General features: G+C 41.9%; 1 protein-coding gene across 2 annotated transcripts in view; it reads left to right on the top strand.

Moving 5' to 3' along the window:
* The window catches only part of LOC143294853 (apolipoprotein B-100-like), a 143,440-nt gene that overhangs the window by 21,332 nt on the left and 101,629 nt on the right, over nt 1-20,479 (top strand). For both annotated transcript variants that reach the window (XM_076606358.1, XM_076606359.1), the window contains exons 7-9: nt 1,817-1,962; nt 4,961-5,324; nt 8,620-8,799. In XM_076606358.1, the coding sequence (XP_076462473.1) occupies nt 1,817-1,962; nt 4,961-5,324; nt 8,620-8,799 (690 nt within the window). The remainder of the gene's footprint in view (nt 1-1,816; nt 1,963-4,960; nt 5,325-8,619; nt 8,800-20,479) is intronic.

The raw sequence follows: 20,479 nt of genomic DNA, 5'->3' as shown, positions 1-20,479 counted from the left end.
CCCAAATTAAGCTGTATATCCAGATCATTAACGTTTTATTTCGTTGAGATTCTTTCCGAAATCCGAAAATCCTATAAACCGCTTCCCACTGAGTTGTTAGGTGGGTTGTTTCAAGAAGACGACATGACCTCGTTTTTCTTGTTCACAAACGGAAAGAAATACAAATTCTGGACAGAACACACACAGTGATACTAACCGCACCATCGACGTGTTTACTGCATATAAATATTCTAAAGTGGACACTGAATTAACTGGAATGAACATAAAAGAACAACTGAGTCGGTCGTTTCTTTCAGCCCCGTGTTGACTGGTTCGTGCAGATCTTGAGGTCTACCATGTGTTGCAATGTGCTTGAAGCGATGGCAACGTATGCTTTACCGACGAAATAAAAGAATGATCGAGATATAATAAAACACAGAAAAAAAAATTAAATGGCGTTATTGCATTCAATACAATCACGTCTATTTAATGCACAAAGAAGGAAACAACAACATTGGTTTGAATATTGAATTTAGTCAAATGCCATCAGATGTACCACAGCTGTGGCAATGAGTCTGCATGCTTCGGAACTGAACATGAATGGTTCGATCCCACTCTCATGCCTTTTTTTTTTCTTTTTTTCTTTTCTCCCAGATTTATTTTATATATCATATTCAATACAGAACACTTTTTAACGATTTCTTTCATCATTGTTCTCCTCATGATTCCTTTACTGCTTAAGGATTTTTTTCTCCTTTTTTCTTCTCCTCATGAATCCTTTACTGGATAAAGCGCGAAGCACAAGTGAGTCTGAAGGCTTTGCCTCTTTGTTTATTATTATGATCATTGTCATTATGTTCATCGTCTTGGGTTCAGGGAGAGTGAATTTCTCGGAGAGTGAGATAGTAGCAGCATGAGTGAATGAGTAGGTGATTGAAGAATGAAAACGAAAGAAAAAAAAAGGATGGGTAGATGGATGGAATGATTTGCTAAATTAACCATTTATACGCTGTAACATAAAAACATAAAAGTAAAGTGGCACATTAACAAGAAATATAGTTATATGCCTATCCATATCAATTCATCCTCACATGGGGATATAGAGACAAAGAAAAGAATGAAAGAAGCGAACGAATCTGTCATGAAAAAGAAAAAAAATAGAGAGAAAGAAAATAAAGAAACGTACACACATACACAAATGACAAGAAAAATAAACTGGTTTATGTAACAATAGATAGGTCGATAGATAGATATACAGACAGACAGATAGATAGATAGGCTATACGAATGGTCGAATATCTGAATATATAGTTCTGTGATTGAAATGCATTTAAACCAACACAACAGTTGTCAATGTTTCAACTAATACTCCAGTTAAAGATGTATCTAAACTAGTACAGCATTTCAGTCTTTCACACATTGACTTTTGATTCTAACAGAACTCCTGAAAACGGAGTATGGCTGCCTACATGGCGGGGTAAAAAGGGTCATACACGTAAAAGCCCACTCGTGTACATCGAGTGAACGTGGGAGTTGCAGCCCACGAACGAAGATTCAAACAGGAACCAAGGGACAGACTTAAAGATTAAAATAAATGATTTTTGGGCTGTGTGATGAGTAACTGCCAATTTGAATGGCAAAAGCTTTGAATGGTAAAAAATAATTTTCAAAACATATAAACATATCAACGGTTTGACCGGGAAACAGTATTCAATACTTCATCGGGTAAACAAGGCTTAATCCGTTTTCAATCAAGTCAAAACATGTTTTGCTGTTCAGGTACCACTCTGATAACAGATTTTTTTTTTACCAACGCAGCACTGGCTTCTTGTTTCAGGTGGTGTACCCTTTCGAGTCGAAGGTGGAGTGTCAGTACAAGATCGGCAACAACCGAATCACCGCCTCCACTTGCCAACACGGACAGATCTTCAAACCCATCACCTTTGACGGAGAACTGACCGCTGCCACTGCCGTTAATGTCACGTAAGTGGACAGTGATTTCGTTCACATACATAACAATAGAATAGAATTGAATATTGCTCCTACAATGCAATTCAATACGAAACGATACAATGCAACCTTTGTCATCATCCTCATTCTCATCCTGAGCCATGGAAAATAACAGCAATACCATATCATACAATACCATACCATACCATACCACACCATACTATACAATGCAATGTAGTATCATGCAATGCAATGCAGTATAATGTAACAGTTATATCATTATGAGCCTTCACATGTGCTGCAAACTTTTGGGTTGAAAATTGTGGTGTCTATTACATTTCTTTATTTCTTTCGTTCGTTCTCTCTTTTATTTTCTTTATTGACTCACTTGTGTAAATAAAGTGAGTCTATTTTATAACCTGGTGTTCAGTTGTCTGTGTGTGTGTGTGTGTTTGTATGTGTGTCTGTGTGTCCGTGGTAAACTTTAACATTGCCATTTTTTCCTGAAATACTTTGTCTTGCCAATACCCAATTTTGCTTAATCATTGTAGGGAAAAAAAATCTTCACAATCATACCAAAAATAGGTTGTAAGTCTCGTGAATGAAGCCGTATTTCCGGATCATTAACGGCTTTTTCGTTGAGGCTCGTTCTGGGGCCGTATTCAAGACAAAATTCATTTTGCCTTCAGGCAAGTTATCTTTGACATGGTTGGGACCCGCGGGTACAGTTTACCTTGAAGGATAAGTTATCTTCGTATTCAAGACAAGCAGTTCGCTCAGACAGCTAACCCATTGTCTTTTTTAAAAAATCCCAATGATTCCCCTGCTCATGCTCTCAGTTTCACTTCTCATCGCACCACAGCTTGGAACATTGTCGAGAGAGTTCGCAAAACACGTGCTATCCGTAAAGCACGCCTGTTTTCCCTTTAAAAAAAAAAAGAAAGAAAAATGCTGCAAAAGGATCCGCCATATTTACCTCTGCTTCGTCGGCGGCCACCCTTGGCAGGTCGTAAGGGTAACTTGTCTTCGGGTTTGTAGACATGCGGGTAGACTCTTGTGTTCATGAATACTGGATATTGCTTACCCTCGGGCAGTTTGCCTTGCCTCAGGTAGATTACCTGCAGGTACACATTTACCCTCAGGCACGATGTTCTCTTGAATACGGCCCCTGGAACCCGAAAACAACATGATCCGGTCCCAGTTTCCAGAACGTAGGCTATGTTTGGGAAGGCGGCACAACATCGTTTTTCTTGTTCACATTTACAAGAAAAGAAATCCAATTTCTGGACAGAACACATATAGTGACACTAACTACACCATGGATGTGTTTACTGCATACGAATGTTTATTGGTGGATACAGAATTAACTGGAATGAACATAAAGGAAAAATTGAATCGAACGTTTCTTTCAGTTTCGGTTAGCCATTGTCGGACTGGTTTGTGCAGATCTATACATGTTGCAGTGTCTCCTTTATGACCATTTAAAAAAAAAATTCTGAAATAATCAAGATATGTTAAGAAAATATTATTCAAATGGTATTATAATTCTGAAATAATCAAGATATGTTAAGAAAACATTATTTAAATGGTATTATTACCTAAAATACAATGATACTTTCATTGTTCTAAAAAAGACCCATCAGTTTAGATACTAAATTTGGTCGAGTAACGTCAGTTGCGGTATAGCGTTGGGAATTAAACTACTTTTCCTGAACAGAACAAGGGTGGTTCAATCCCGCTAACTGGCCTGTTGGTTTTTTTGTTGTTGTTGTTTTTGTTTTTTGCTTTTTGTTGATGTTGTTTTTTTTTTTCAAAGCTCATTAATATTTAATACAGGACCCATTTTAACGATTTTTCAATCTCTTTTTTTCTTCTCTTGATTCATGTACTGGATACAGTGCGTGTCACGAAGGCCTTGTCTCTCTTGTTTTCTTTTTTCACTTGTATTTCTGTTCTAATTTTCTTCCTCCTCTTCCTTCTTTCTGTTATTTCAAGGACTGAGATATTGATTATTTTTATCTTGTCAATCTCAGCTGTGCATGTTCGGTATGTTTGTGTCTGTGTGTGTGTGTGTGTGTGTGTGAGAGAGAGAGAGAGAGAGAGAGAGAGATCGAAATCGAAACTTTCTTTATTGAGGGAAAACGAATAGGCACTTATCGGCCTGTTTTCATCCTACCCTCGTAAAGAAAACGTATAAACTAATCTAGGAAATACAAGAAGACTGACAAAAGAAGGAAAAACCCCCACTTTGCATGGCAACAACAACAAGAACAATAAATGGCATAGAAAACACACAGTTCCCCACAAAATAACATTGCTTTTGCGTGAAGGAGAGAGGGAAGAAGAAGGTAAGAGAGGAAGAGATACGAGGAAGGAAAGAGAGGAAAACTGTTGAGAGAGAGAGAGAGGAAGAGAGGGAGGAGGGAAGAAAAGAGGAAGGGAGGAAAGGAGATAGACAAATAGACAAGGATATTGAGAATACATCATTTGTTTATCAGTCTCAGTAATTTCAAGGATTCGTAGAAATTAGCTCTGACATTAGATGTTTATGATATAGTCTTTTGAAGACACTGAGACTGGAGTTTATATTAAGTGTAGATGAAATAGAATTCCATAAATATCCACCAGAGTATGTGAGACTTGTTTTATAAAGATCAATTCTTGGCCGAGGCAAGGTTATTTTATGTGTGTGACGGTGACTATTTACTGGAGAGAGAGAGAGAGAGCGTCCGTGGGTGTGTGTAAGTAGTTGTGATGATGGTGTGGAGGGGATGCCGCCTGCTTTGTGTTTTACAGTTTTAAGTGATATCAGGCGTGGGGTGGGTGGGTGAAGGGTGGGGATAAATGTGTATATGGCGGAAGATTTCAGGGCTGGGGCTGGGGGTGAGGAGTGGAGGGAATGTGCGTGTGTTTGTGTGTGTGTTTGTGTGTGTATGTATGTGCGCGCGCGCATATGCCTATAAGTGCATGCATGTGCACATGCCTACAAAGGTGCCTATGCTTACTAGCATGTATATATGTATATACACAGTCAGTCCCTAACCCTGACCTCGGCGCGCAAGCTGTCACGCAAGAAAGCTGCTGTGAACCGACATCTCAACGGACGCCAGTTCGTGGACCTCACCATGCAGCTGGAGGTGGATCCTCCACAGGTTGTGTCGTCCTCGCGCCTTCTCCAGGCCTTGGAAGACATCATCGCGGCGTCCTTCAAACCCTCCACTTCGGCGGATGAGAACATGGTGCCAGAAAAGTTCCGCTCCTTTGTGGACCTTGCGCGGAATGTAAAGTCTAAGGAGCTTGGAGAAGCTTTGGAAGCTATCTTGGCGTGCCGAGAAACTGAAAAGTGTGGGTTGCCAGAGCTTTCTTCTGGACAGATGGCGGCTACAGCGTTACAGGTGATGTTGGAAACTGGGTGGATGGATGATGTAGCACAAACTGAAACAAACGGAATGAAATGTATGAAACAATCACTATCACTCACTTATCATCTTTAAGTAGGCTACATTGCAAACACTGTACACAAAATAACTAAAGAAATTGTTTCGTCTTTTTTATCTTAAGGAGCGTCACTGAGTAGGAAATAAAACACGAACATATTTGCATGAACCAATATTTTTTCAAATATATAGTAATTATTTTCAGACAAGTGTACCTCATTCCGATAGTGTGTGGTGGAAATGTTTGCATGTCAGGAAGTTTGATGGTCAGTAAATTGCTGGATGACTTTAGTTAATGAGTGAATTGATAGATAGGTTTGTTGATTAGTAGATTGAATGACAAACAAGTCGGCTACAGGTTCTAATCATTCCGACAGGATAAACAACTTCTTGCCAATAGTAAGGAGGAAAGGAACTAACCAAAAAGGAAAAGCAAGACGAAAAGCCTTCATGACTCACGTTTGATTTCTGCTGTATTTACTTTTTCGATCCGGTTCACCTTTTTTGTCACCATCAGAAACGAGTGTTTGTTGAACCGAAAGTTGTTTGCTGGAATAATTACATCTTAAGCAAACCACATCGATCGGTATTTCGTTGCATGATCATAATACAGTTCTGTAAAAATTCAAGCTTTCACTGTCTGTCCTCATCGCGACTTTCCAGCTTCTGTAAATCATATCAAAATTGCCAAACGCAACTCGGGCTATCACTCTGCACAAGTCCAGTTCATTCGACAAAATCATGATCAGCGGATCGGACGCATTATTTGTCGATGTCGTCTTCTATGTGACTCAAATCATGATGACCTGCTGTTTTGACACAACTAAAGTCACTGACATTAATATCGACACGATTGTACTGTGGTTTACACAACACACACACACACACACACACACACACACACACACACACACACATATATATATATATATATATATATATATATAATTGACAGAAAAGGTGCAATAGTTACAGAGGAAGAAGAAACAGTGAAAGTAGTAAAGGGTTTTTTAACAAGATGATGTATTCAGAAAGAAAATTGAAGGATGCTGCTATCACAGTATCAGCGATTTGGTTGCTGACTTACAAACCTTGTCTGAATGGGAGCAAGACTCTGGAGGGTGAAATCTCACTAGAAGAAGCGAACCTGGTTTTAATAAACACTAGTAATAAGAAGGGTCCTGGAAGTGATAGTTTTACAGTAGAATTCTTTCGTTTAGTTGTAATCTCTGGGTTCTTGTAACTAGATCTCTAAATGAAGGATTTCGGAATTGAGAATTGTCGTCTACACAAAAAGAGGGGATTATTGTTTGTATTCCTAAGGGGAACAAACCGCATGAATTAACAACAATCGAAGACCAATTCCTTCTTAAATAGGTCGCTTGTTTTATAAGATAGTCTCAGCATGCGTTGCGAATAGGATCAAGATAGTGTTGTCACCTATCATTATTGAAGACCAGACCGGCACGCCATTCATTTGTTACGATCTTAATATGCTTCTCTGTTTGAAATATTAATTTAAATAAATAGAACCATTCATATATATCATTGCTGTCTATTTCTCCGTGCCAGTTTTGTTTGTAATATGCTATAAGTCTATCTTTAAATTCCGATACATACACACACACACACACACACACACACATATATATATATATATGTGTGTGTATGTGTGTTTATGTTATTGTTGAACAGGTGTGAACTGATTTGGCATTTCAGCCACCTTATTTTATGTAGCAAATCTTGTGAACTCATTAGGAAAAATTTGATCTGCCAGTAAGAATAACTTTGTACAACTGTCCATCCACATTATATATATATATATCATATATTACAGCATGTTATGATAATAACAATAATCACACCACTGCTGCCACAACCACCGCCATCACTCCACCACCACTACAATCACCAACACTACTACTACTGATAATAATAAAGTATCCATAAATAAAAGTTCTACCAAAAAAACAACAACAAAGAATAAAAATGAAATAGAATAAATATAACAACAACAACAACAACAACAACGATGATGATAATGATGATAATAATAATAATAATAAGATGATGATGATGATGATAAAGAGAAAAAAAACACAAGGGATTGTTTCCATTCTTCTGAAGTAACAGCCTACTGCTCAAAACATTTTACAAACACCGTGCTGAATGTGCAGAGTTATTTAAAAAACAAAACAAAAACGAAACAACAGCAACAACAACAAAAAAACCCATACACACAAAAAACCCACACCCAAACAAACAGAGGAGGTGGGAGTTCCCATAAATACGAGCGTAAAAGTTCTACACACACACACACACACACACACACACGCACACACATATATATATATTATTTTTTTAAACAAAATAAAATGAATATGATAATGATAACAATAATGAAAAAGAGACCATACATACAAGGGACTGTTTCCATTCTTCTGAAGTGACAGCCCACTGCTTAACACATTTTACAAACACTGCGCAGAATGCGCAGACTTACTTAATTTTTTTTTAAACAGGAGAGGTGGGAGTTGATAATAATGATAAAGGTTCCATAAATAAAAGGTATTCAAATACATATATATGTATGTATATATGTATATATATATATATATATATATATATATATATATATATATATATATATGATAAAATGAATATGATAATAATCATAACAATAATGATGATGAAAAAGAGAACAAACATACAAGGAGCTGTCTCCATTCTTCTGAAGTGACAGACCATTGCTCAAAACATTTTACAAAAACCGCGCTGAATGTGCAGTTATCAAAACAAAACAAAAAAAAAAGAAAAAAAAGGAAAAAAACAACACAAAAACGGAGGAGGTGGGAGTCATACTTTCCCCCCATGTTTAGACAAGTACACAATGTCAGCAAGTTCATGAATAATTGCCCAGTGATAGCTACTTAGTGGGTTTGTTGGGGAACCGCACAACTGTTCTCATTGTATAGCCTCTGGATTTGTAATTTTTTTCAGTTGAAATAAAGAACAGCCAACGCTTATTGTGAATAGTAATGACAGTTTCAGCATCGAACGGTTATTTTGATGGTTTATGATGGTAACGACCAGTTAGCTTCTGCTCTTATGGGCAAGTTGTATTTTTTCTGTTGATGTGGTCATTTCCTCTTTTGATGAGTGATCGAATTCAACCAGTTTTTTTTCCCCCTGAACACAGTCAATTGTTTTATTATATATATAAATGTATGTATTTTTTTCTTTAAAAAATCAGAAACAGCGGGAGTTGTTTTTCACGGACGGTATATTCACATGCGGAACAGAAGCATGTGTGGCCACTTACCTAGACTGTGTGCAAAGAGGGGACGTGGTTTCCTCTCTTGAGGCCGAGGTGACTCTCCTCAACATGGCACTCTTCTACCAGCCAGCCCCTGCTGTCCTTACCAGTATGCTGGTGAGGTTTTCGTTGTTATTGTTGATTCATCCTTCCATTATGCAAACAACTCTCATCTCTATCATCATTATCTCTTCCATTTTGCCCGCCTTCTTTTTTCTACTATTTCCATCCTTTTCTTGCTCCACCCTCTTCCTCCATTTTTTTCATTTCTTCCACTCCTTCTTTCATTGAAACTGCTCTGCTTTTTGTTTGTTTGTTTTGTTGGTTGCTATATTTTCGTCCTTTCCAAATTCATCACCATCACAAACCATCATCCGTGTCAGCCCAAAATTTCTCGCAATCCCACAATTTGAGAGAAATCGTGGAATTGCGCTTAATCGTTGCACTGTTGCGCTTTCTCTTTTGAGAGAAATCGTGGGAAGTCCCCCTTATTTCTATTTTAGAATATTCCTTTGTCATCAGAGCTGGTTTCTTATCTTTCCCCATTACAAATCCTAGGGAAAAACAACATAGAAAAAGAGAGAGAGAAATCGATGATCATAATAGGTATGATGATGTTAGCGAATACGTTGACAGTAATAAATTTGACATTGATTCTGGCAATGACGTATTTAATGCATACCGCATGTGAATGATCCTTGCAATACATCAACCTCACATGCATCATCAAAATTTTAAGATAATTTATATATCTATGTGATGGACTCGGGGTAAGGGTAGGGTTGGAGTGGAGTGGAGATAGGGATAAGTAGGACAGGGGATAAGGGTATGGTTGGAGTGGAGTGAGGAATAGTAGAAGATAGCAGGTTCTCGTGCAGGCAGGAGCATATGAAAGCGGACGTCCTTTCAATTGTTTATTTACTACAGCTATTACAGGAAAACAGTGCAGCAATGCGTAGCGAGATGTTGCTGTTGTGGGAACAACACTGACCACTACACGGCAAGAGACAAAGAGAGCAGGTGCTGGCCGCGGCTGGCTCGGGTGTGGAAGTGACCACTCATCACCCGCTCGGCCAATTTATACAAATTAGGCGAACTACAAAGACAATCACGTGGGCTGCAAACCAGATCGTCACTAATCTGAAGAAATCTGATGAGAACTGTGCTTGTTACAAGGTGTTCAGTGACAGATTTCTAGATGATTACTGAACCGATTTGCATCGGATAAGTTGCAAAAGAAAGAGCTCAACGCCTACTTTATAATGAGTGTAAAATGAAGTGTTGATTATTTAAGATGAATTTATAATCTTAATTTAAGTCACCTGAACAGGGTCAGTTTTAACGAGCTCGTCGCTGAAAATTACAAACTGCGTTAAATCAGTTTCACGTAGGCAAACATAAATGGAATAGATTTAAAGATGGAATTAAGACGGTTCTGCCAGTATATAATACTAGTAGTTTACTGATCTGACAAAAGAGCTATTAATTAAATACTGTGGAACAGAAACACAAGTTTGCTCTCAGCCAATGACGTATCGCGACGCGACACTGGTCGAGCAGTCAGCAGGTGGTCTGGCCAGGACAAAATGATGTAAGCAGAGTGACGTCACATATTCTGTGCAAGGGTTAGAAGGGAAAACGTCGTCTGCTCTGGCTTGTGCGTGAATAGTGTTGGAGCAAGCATAGCGCGCTTGGTCACACCTCCCCCCATCTTTTGAAAACCATCGTCCGCGATGGTTAATTAAAAGTAATTCTTGTGAGCAGACTTAGCTGAGCATCAAACAAGAATTATTGGGCAGGTAAGGGAGATAATTTTGCTGATAACTTTTAGCTAAGCGAATGTGAAATGACTGCAACATTCTTAGAAACAATACCCTACTTCTATATTCAAAGTGGCTTTAGCCAGGTTAAGTTAAGAGTTTGGACTTAGTCAAATGCATCCTAACTTAATTTTGAAGAGTTTGATATAGAGAAGGGGTTGGAAAGCATTCAGTTTTGTGCATATCAATCTATGTATCATATGATTGCCCGACTAGTGCTTAAAATTAACAAGCAAGCATTTCAACAACAAATATTTGTCTTTGCAAAGACCACTTAGCAGGATTGGCCTTGGGGAGGCAAGAATTAAAAAAAATAGAAGAAAAAAAGTACACCAAAACCCACAAAATATGAAGTCCACCCAAACTAGTTGGAATGAAAACAAAATAAGAAAACATGTACATAAGAGATGAAACAGTTTGCGTTGCACTGGCCACATGGCGGAAAAGGCCATGGGAGAGGCAAGACTAGAAAAAAATAGAGTGGATGAAATAGTCCTAGTTGCAAGTGAGACTAGAATTTCAACCTCAATTGTCCATTCTGGGGAAGGAAAGGAAAAGAATGTCAATTCTTAATTCTGGCCTTCTCTTTGAGGCGCTGGGAGCGTCTTTGCACAGGGGCCGATGCTGCAGGCAGGTCGTTCTGGGCTGTGGCCTGGGGTGCTTCTGACGCAGTGTCGGGTGGAGTTCCACACCTGGGCTGGGGATGGGGTGGTATTATAAACCATACCTCATCATCAGAGTTTGTGTCAGAGTCTTGTGGAGATGGAACTGGAGGTTGCTGTTTGGGCTGGTCTGGCTCCCAGTCTGCGATGGGTTCAGTTGCTGGCAGCAGGTGTTTTCTGTTGATGACCTTTTCGGGGCCACCCGCCAATGGCACCACGGAGTAGACAATTAGGTGTCCATAGGGGCGGTTAGTCACCTGGTGGAGGTCTGGCTGCCAGAAGTCCTGTATCTTGTTGCGGCCCAGGACTCGGTTCCTTACGTAGACGTAGTCCCCAACGTGTAGATCATGGGCCGTGCTGTGTTGCCTGTTGAACTTGGCACGTTGCAGGGCTGCCTGTTGCAGTTGGTGTAGTGCCCTCTGGTGTGCCACCTGGAGTCGCTGTCGGTGCTGCCTCACCCAGTCCACAGCTCCTGCGGCTGTCAGTTCAGGGCGCCCTAGAAGATCGTCTACCGGGAGCCTGGGTTCCTGTCCAAACAAAAGAAAGTGTGGGGCAAACCCCGTGGAGGCATGAGGCGTGTTGTTGTACGCCTGCACAACCTCCGGCAGATGTATGGGCCAGCGTCTCTTCTGCTTCGGTGGTAGGGTGCGCAGCAGATCATGGAGGGATTGGTTGAACCGCTCGCACTGAGCGTTACCCTGGGGATGGTATGGTGTTGTTCTGGTCTTCTTGACGCCATAGATGCGGCACAGCTCCTTGACCAGTTTGGATTCAAAGTCACGGCCTTGGTCGCTGTGGATTCTTTCTGGTACCCCGTAACGCTGGAACCATTCTCGCACCAGGGCCTGGGCAACTGTTGAAGCTTCCTGGTTGCGGGTTGGGATGGCTTGTGTGAATCTTCAAAGGTGGTGCCCAGAGGTGGATGAGAGAGGACAACCCAGACCCATTAGACCAGTTTGCGGTGGCAAGGATCGCTCGACTGGAGGCTCGAATTGAGGCCCTCACCACCGCACGGGCATCTGCACCTACACCTGCACCGGCACCTGCACCTACACCTGCACCTGCTGGCCAGAGAGAAGTCGCGTGGGCCCCACCAAGACTGCCACAGCCATCTCAGCACATGCGCCGGGATCAACAACCCCTGCGACAAGGACAACCACTCAAGCAAGAAGCAAGAGATGGAGGGAGATCACGACCACGCTGTCTGTGGTGTAGTCGTTTCGGCCACACTGAGCAACAGTGCCGCACCAAGCAGCGGTACATGCAGCAACGGGGAGGCAAGCCAGGACAAAATGATGTAAGCAGAGTGACGTCACATATTCTGTGCAAGGGTTAGAAGGGAAAACGTCGTCTGCTCTGGCTTGTGCGTGAATAGTGTTGGAGCAAGCATAGCGCGCTTGGTCACATCTATATATATGGCAGTGTTCAACCTCATTTTGTCCAAAGTCCCGATTTGCCCTGCTTTGTCTCTCATAACAGACTAATTTGTCCCCATAACCCGTTTTAAATGTTTGGATGGTATAACAACTGTCATTTTGTGAAAAACCACGAAGGCTTTCTGAGTAGGAGGTGGCCGGAGGCAGAAAATCCCACAAATGAACACCTCTGGTGGGACTCGAACCCACGACCTCCCGGCGCGCAAGTTTGCGTTGTGTCATAGCGGCTTGTGGATGTGACAGGTGTTTGATACTGATGGTGTTGTTTTTGGTGTTGAGGCTTGTATTTGTGACTGTAGTGATGAATGATTGATTGGAATGTTGGTGTTGTGTTGGTGATGGTTGTGATGGTGGTGGTCGTTGTGGCTGTTAGCGATGGATGTTGATGTGGTAGTGATAGTGGTGAAAAGGCAAGTGTGTACAGTGGCATGTCGAGAGACATAGACAGACAGGTACAGCGACATAGAAGGGAGAGGAATTGAGGGGTACAGAGAGAAAGAGACATGTACAGAACTCGAATTCGATTGAGAGAGAGAGGAGGGTGGGTGGGCGGGGGGGCGGGGGGGGGGGGGGGGGGGGGGGGCAGGAGAACACTAGACACTAACACTGAAAGGTTTAATGTCATTAGCTATTCAGCTCTAGTGACATGGGGGTGCAAATTAGAACAATAATGATAAAAATAATGAAACAAAATAGAACAGAAAAGAAACATATTGGAAGTCAAACTAACGCTCGACCATCCATTTTCCAAGTTCATGAAAACAAAAGCATTCTTTTCCTATCAGTGTAATTAAGCTATTGACACGAATATTCTTTCAAATATCATAGGCTTCAGCAATGTACTTCGCCAGTGATCTTACTGCATCGTCATCGTAATTCATTTTCAACACACTAATGATAACTATACTCCTTGCAGCACTTGTTTTGAAAACAACACATTTTCCCGAATATTATCATATGATTTGCAGTTAAATGACAAATGTATTTAATCTTCTCTTTGGAACCCACACATTGGACAAGGGGAGAGTGTGGATGGTTCACTGTATAACTACCTTGGATGTGCATTCAAGCCAAGCGTTCTGAGTCTAAATCTGGCAATACTTATTCTATGCCATCTATTTGATACTGTTCTTATATACTTCTCTGGCTCGAACATACTTTTAAAACTAAAAAAACAGTTATATTTTTCAAAACTTTCCATTTCAGAATGCCAATTTTGTGTATATGAGGCAATTAATCTGTCTTTAAATTCTAAAACAAAGTTTTCTTCATATTCCACTCCCTGACACATCCACACCATTTCAAATCCACGCATAGTTAAAATCTTCTTCACATCATATGCCCAATTTTTTTCCCTTGTCCTGCTCAATAAATGACATTTCATATGCCTGTTTACAAATTCTTGACGCAGGCAGCCTAGATAATTTCAACCAATACGTTATATATTCAAACAAGATTTGATATATAAAGGTGTCTACCAGATTCTCCATATATTTGCTCCTCCATCCCCCCCCGCCCCCCGCCCCACAAACACATGTAAAAAGGTGAAGGAGAGAGAGAGTGTGTGTGGAATAGGGGGAGACAGTCTGACAGACATGGAGATGAAACAACGAACCAGTACCAGGTCACCTTTGTCAAATATTTGGAGAGAGATTGAGGAGTTGGTGGTGTGGAGTGACAAAAACATTATACCAGAAAAGAAAAGAAATTACTTATACAAAGTACACAGTTAAGTTTATTCATGCTACAAAACAAAACATATTAGCGAGTTTAAGATAAGGATGCTAAGTTGAAAAGGGAAACGAGAATTTTTTTTCCTTAACACCCAGAACAAAACAGTCAACACTAGCGTTTAAACAAAATTATGAAAACAGACGTTCAGTCTGTAGTATATTGTATTGGCTGTCATAAAATAACTACATATCCTCCAACCCAACTTCATTCATTGGATCAGTGTGATATTTAGATCACAGGAGCTGACAAGTGTCAATTCAGAAAATTTTTATTAGCTTCGCTATTACTGGTGAATCAGAAACGTTTGGTCCACCAAACTCCTGTTCTTCCTCTTACTGTTGAGTCTTAGCACACTGATGGAGTCTTCCGTCGGACCAACGGATGAGTAGGCAGGCAGGCTTATCTGTCGGTATGTGTCCTCATATCGGAGAAGAGGCCGATTCTGGATGCGCAGCACTTCCCACAGGTGTTGCAAGGGAAAACGTCTCCAGAAGTTGAGCCCTGCTTCCTTCGCTCACGCTTCTCCTTAATGGCCAGCGTTCTCTTGTTTTCAAACGTCTTTATGCCACTAGAGCACAGCATCCTCCAGCGAGAGTGGTCAAGGGCATCAGTTTCCCAAGAAGCGATGTCTGTGTCACAGGCTTTGAGGTTTGTCTTCAAGGTATCCTTGAAGCGCTTGCAGGGTCTTCCAAGTTCGCGGTGGCCTTCCTTCAGCTGGCCATACAGTAGCATCTTCGGGATCCTGCTGTCTGTCATGCGGACAGTGTGTCCTGTCCAGCGTAGCTGGCACTGGATCAGCAGGCTTTCGATGCTGGGCAGGCCGCTCCTCTCTAGGACCTGGAGTTTGGAGACCCTGTCTTGCCACTTTATGCCAAGGATCTTTCGTAGGCATCTCTGGTAAACCTGCTCAAGTTGTTGAATGTGACGGCGATACGTCGTGCATGTTTCACAGCCGTACAACAATGTGGTCAGCACAACAGCTCTGTAGGTTTTGATTTTGGTGCTGAGCCTGATGCCTTTGTTGTTCCACAGCCTGTTGTTGAGTACAACAGCTCTGTAGGTTTTGATTTTGGTGTTGAGCCTGATGCCTACCAAAGGCGGAGCTGGCCTGCATCAAGGGCTCTGCTGCCGCGGCGCTGCATACGGATCTGCCCAGGTAGCAAAACTTGTCGACTGACTTGATCTCTGTGTCATCGATCTTGATTACAGGTGGGGGAGAGGCACTGGCGTTCTGTGAGCTAGCTGGCTGATACATGGACTCGGTCTTGCTGAGGCTGATGGTCGGTCCAAAGCGCCTGCAGGTTGAGAACCTGTCCATAATGAACTGCATGTCCTCATGGGTGTGTGCAGCAAGGGCACAGTCATCAGCAATGAGGAACTCTCTCAACAGTGCCGCAAACACCTGGCGTGGAGTCACCGCAAGTTGAAAAATTTGCCATTTTTGCGAAACTGAATGTAGATGCCCCGGTCACAGTCTTGGAAGGTGTCAATCAGCATGGCAGAGAAGAGAATGGAGAACAGTGTGGGTGCCAGGACGCAGCCCTGCTTCACTCCATTTACCACAGGGAACACTAATGGATTTCCATATATCCAAAATGGACAAACGTGAATCTCCTCCTCCGTGAAGTTGATAGTTTCTCTGGTTGATTCTGTTCATTTTCTTCGCCACCAAATCTTCGTGATCTCAAACCAGTGGAAACTATCAGCTTCATGTAACAACAGCCATACGTGAATCCACCTTGGATTTCGAACTATCCATCTGATTACTGCGACCAGCCCGCTACCACGCCCAGCAACGAGAAGTCGCCGGACACTCGCTGGTCTTGGAATTCTGGAAGAACTCGAGGTTGAATGTAGAGCTGAGGGAGTGGTATTTTGCCAACAACCCTGGCGAAGAAAGAGTTAAATCTTTCGAGTTGAAAGTGGCTGCTGGGATCGATTTCTAGGCACTTATTGATTATTATTGTCCATAGTTCTTGGGGAAGTTCTGAAAATCTTGCTGGCCTGCCTTCAGCGTGAAAGTGACAAACACCTGTCGAACTGCCGTCAGCATCCAACTGACCAACACCTGTCGAACTGCCATCTGCATCCATCGAGCCATTCATCCATCCATCCCCTGTCTGTCCGTCTATCTATCTGTCTATCTATCTATCTGTCTGTCTGTCTATCTATCTATCTATCTATCTATCTATCTATCGACCTCTTTCTCTCTCTCTGCATCCGCTTTATTTAGGCTAAATGTCAATTCACCCATACAGTTATGCATTCATTTATCCATTCGTTCAACATCCATTCATGTAGTCAGTTATTCATCTAACATCCAGTCGCACATGAATACATTCCTCCATACAGTTATCTTACTTTCATGACACTTCAAAACAAATATGTTTTTCTTCAGGTCTTGTAGTATTTGTTATACGATATTTGATATTGATCATTGAATAAACTTCTTGTTTTGTTGCTGTTTTTTTTAAAACAAAATTGATAGAATTCTGTGGGTCATGGTGGAACTGGTAGTGTTGTCCAAATATAGCAAACGGGTGAAATAACATTTTGAAATCATTCTACTCGCGCAACAACATCTTTTTGAAACAACGAATAAATAAACATAATTATTTCTTCCACCAAATGCGCCTTCGCACAATTTACAATTCTCGGCAATTATCCTTTCCAGTTAATTTATCATTGAGCACTGTGACCCATTTTCCTGATAAAGAAATTTGCATCCCGGATCTTCTGCGATGCTCAACGAGTTCCAGGATCTCTGTTGCCTCTAAGTGTAAAGTTTCCGATTTTGTTTTTCATTGATCCGAAACGTGTTTTTTTAAAATAATTTTTATCCTCATTGACTGTCGGTGAAGCAAAGAATCGACTCATCAATTTCAAGCGCCACAGGCCTCTTTGTCAGAGGTTCTCATCAAACCGACTGGCGGTGCCAACAGTTACAAAGTACCCATGTTTTACGCGGCAGCTGTGAACTTTACTACTTGAAAAGAAAATATAGGGACGAAATCGAAAAGTTCGTGGTATGGATCAGGCATGATTCCGTCAATAGCTCGAGTGAGAGTCCATATATCTTTGATTGTTGTTTGAATCCTGGTACAAATCAGTAGCCTCGAATAACTGAAAAATCATGATTAAAGACTACTGAAATCCAAATAAGCTCTCATGGAACTTTCTTAACGAATACTTTCTTGATGGGTAACGTATTGGCTGGAGCTTGAAGATACCATATCTAATGTTATTTCTATAGCAATTTGGTTATGACTGTACTTCATACACTGCGACTGAAATGTATCCAGAAATCGAAGAATGGATACTAAGTTGTTAAAGAGGAAAGCTTATGTGTACATTGTGTGTGCTTTGACTGTGTGTAATGTACTTTGTAGTTGTCACGAAGTTGCGATAAAAATTGTCGTTATTTTATACTTTAGTTATTCTGTTGTCGTAGCCAGCCACAGCCATAAATCAAAGTCCTCTCTCTCTCTCTCTCTCTCTCTCTCTCTCTCTACTTCGCAGCTTGCCATTAAGCCAAAGTCCAGACCAAGGCTAAGAAATTTATTTTGATTACTTATGAATGAATGCATGAATGTGATAAGAAGTGTGGTGAGAGTACCAGACTTTACATAATTCATCTAAAGTTCAAAAGTGTTGATTTTCGTTTAAATTGTACAGTTGTTTTTGTTTTTTATTTTTTGTTGTTTTTGTTTGTGTGTGTGTGTGTGTGTGTGTGTGTGTGTGTGTGTGTTCGTTCGTTCTTTTGCTTAACGTCTATCCACATTTGTGATTTTAGACGAAAATCCATTATCTCCCCCAACCCACCCATACCTTAAATCATCACTACTTTCCCAGTTCCTCTCTCCTCAGTTAGCATTTAAAAAGTAATGATGATAATGATAATAATAAAAATAAAAATAAATAACGAAATAAAATAAACTGACTAGACAACCAGTAGAATCATAACAAAGAGTCAGTTGGGCTCCAAATTAAACTCTGAACTATTTCAAATACATGCTGATTATCATATAAGACATTTCTAATAGAAGCAGATGGAACTGCAGATTTTGTAAAGGACATAGGTAAATGTTCACATTTATAGATGATATGAAATATTGAGGTATATTTTGTTTTTATGGCATCCAGTCGTAGTCTGTGCATTAGACTGGTGAGCCTTCTGGTACTAATCTCTTTGTCATCGATCTTGATTGCAGTTGGGGGGAGGCGTTCTGTGAGCTAGCTGCTTGGCCTTAATGATGGTCCTGGATTCAGATTAGCTGGTAGACCTGTCCGTCTGCTCTTTCATAGTGCCTTCCTTTGCCAGGAAGTCAACAGTCCCGTTGCCAAGCACGTTACAGTGGGAGGGAATCCACTGCAGGGTTACTGTGTGACTTGTGCAGAGGGAGACTAGAGAGGAGGACAGATCGTTGAGTTCTGGATCTCTGTTGGACCAGAGGACCTGCAAGATGGACAGGGCGTCGGTCAGGAAGACTGGCGTAGGGGCTGACCTCGATGTGGGCTGCTGCTGTTTTCAAGGCTTCTGCTTTGGCTCTGTAATTGGTGGAGTACAGGCCGATAGCGAGGCAGATCTTTTCTTCTCTGCTTCCTGGATACTGAACATAGACTCCTGCCCCTCCGTTCCGAATGGCATCTGCCGCAGAGCCGTCAGTGTAGACATGAGTCCAGAACTCTTTGGAGAACTGGGTGTGGAGGTGTTCACGGGTGAGGGACTTTCTTTTAGGGCTGCTTTGGGAATCTTTGGGGACAACACCAGGGATGCTGTACTGGATGAGGGGAGGAGTTCCTTCACTACAGGCAGGGACGGCAAGACACCTGGGTATCACTTGGGTGCATGGTCAAGGATATCCTGATGTTACCGTTCTAGGATCCTGCTCTGGTGTACGAAGCTCCCTCTCTTCAGCCGTCCTTTTGTTGGCTGGGACAGTTTGTCCTGCATGGGGTGGCCATGCAACCTCTTGAACTTGACAGCCAGGGTCAGGAGTTTGGCGTCTCTGCAGTCCTCAAGGGCTGGAGCTCTGTGATGGATTCAAGCTCCTGAATTGGCGTAGACCTCATGGCCCTTGTGATGATACGGGTAGCTTGATTCTGAACCTTGCTGATCCGTTCCAAGTTCGACTTGGCCGTAGTGCCCCATGCAGTCATGCCATACTTCAGCACTGGCCTGACTCTACCAGTGTACAGTCTCCTGAGTGTCGTGTTGTCTGCGCCCCATGTTGTTCCTGCCAGCTTTTTCATGAAGGCAAGTCGTACTTTTGCTCTTGATTCTGCTTTCTCTGCTTGCTTCTTCCACGTCAGGCGTTTGTCAAAAGTGACTCCCAGGTACGTGGGGTTGTTCTCAGCAAGCAGACTTTGTCCATTGATGCGCAGGTTGGCCTTCTGTTCTTTGGTTGGGAGGCTGAAAATAGTGTAAGTGGTCTTTTTGGCATTAATTGTCACCAGCCACCGTTTTGTCCAGCTTTCGAGAACATTCAGCGCCTGCTGTAGTCTGTAGTTGGCAGTTGTGTGGTGTTCTTCCGAGCACCATAGGACAAGATCGTCTGCATAGATGGCTCCCTGGACTTTGCATAGCACAACTTTGATGATGTTGATAAAGACGAGGAATATTGTAGGGCTGATGACACCTCCTTGAGGAACTCCTTCTCTCGGTGTCTTCTTCCGTCTGTATGCTCCATTGACATGGACTCTGGCTTTCCTATTGTTCAGGTACTGCGAGACCCACTGGTACATACAGCCAGTCACACCATTCTTCTAGAGCTTCCTCCGGAGGCTTTGTCGTATGCCTTTTCCATGTCTGTCCACACCGTCAGTGTATGCCGTTTGTCCTGGAAGCCATCCTCGATCTTCTGGGCTATGTAGGTCACTTGGTCCTCAGTGGAATGATGTTGGCGGAAGCCTGCCTGCTCTGGAGTGATGATGTTGTTCTTCTCCAGGTGCCAAACTAGGCGCGAGTTGATCATACGCTTGCCCACGCAGCTGGTGAGGCTGATGGGGTGATAACTATCAGCCCTGGCTCTGTCTTTGCCCTTCTTGTGGATGGGCACCATGTCAGCTTCTCGCCAGCTCTGTGGAACATGCCCCGTCTTCCACCTGTTGTTGAAGAGAGCAAGGTGTTTGGTGCCAAGGTGTT

Source organism: Babylonia areolata, chromosome 20 (assembly GCF_041734735.1).
Source record: "Babylonia areolata isolate BAREFJ2019XMU chromosome 20, ASM4173473v1, whole genome shotgun sequence".
Lineage (NCBI taxonomy): Eukaryota > Metazoa > Mollusca > Gastropoda > Neogastropoda > Buccinidae > Babylonia > Babylonia areolata.
Note: the sequence above shows the minus strand (reverse complement) of the source record. Positions and strands in the feature narration are given on the sequence as shown.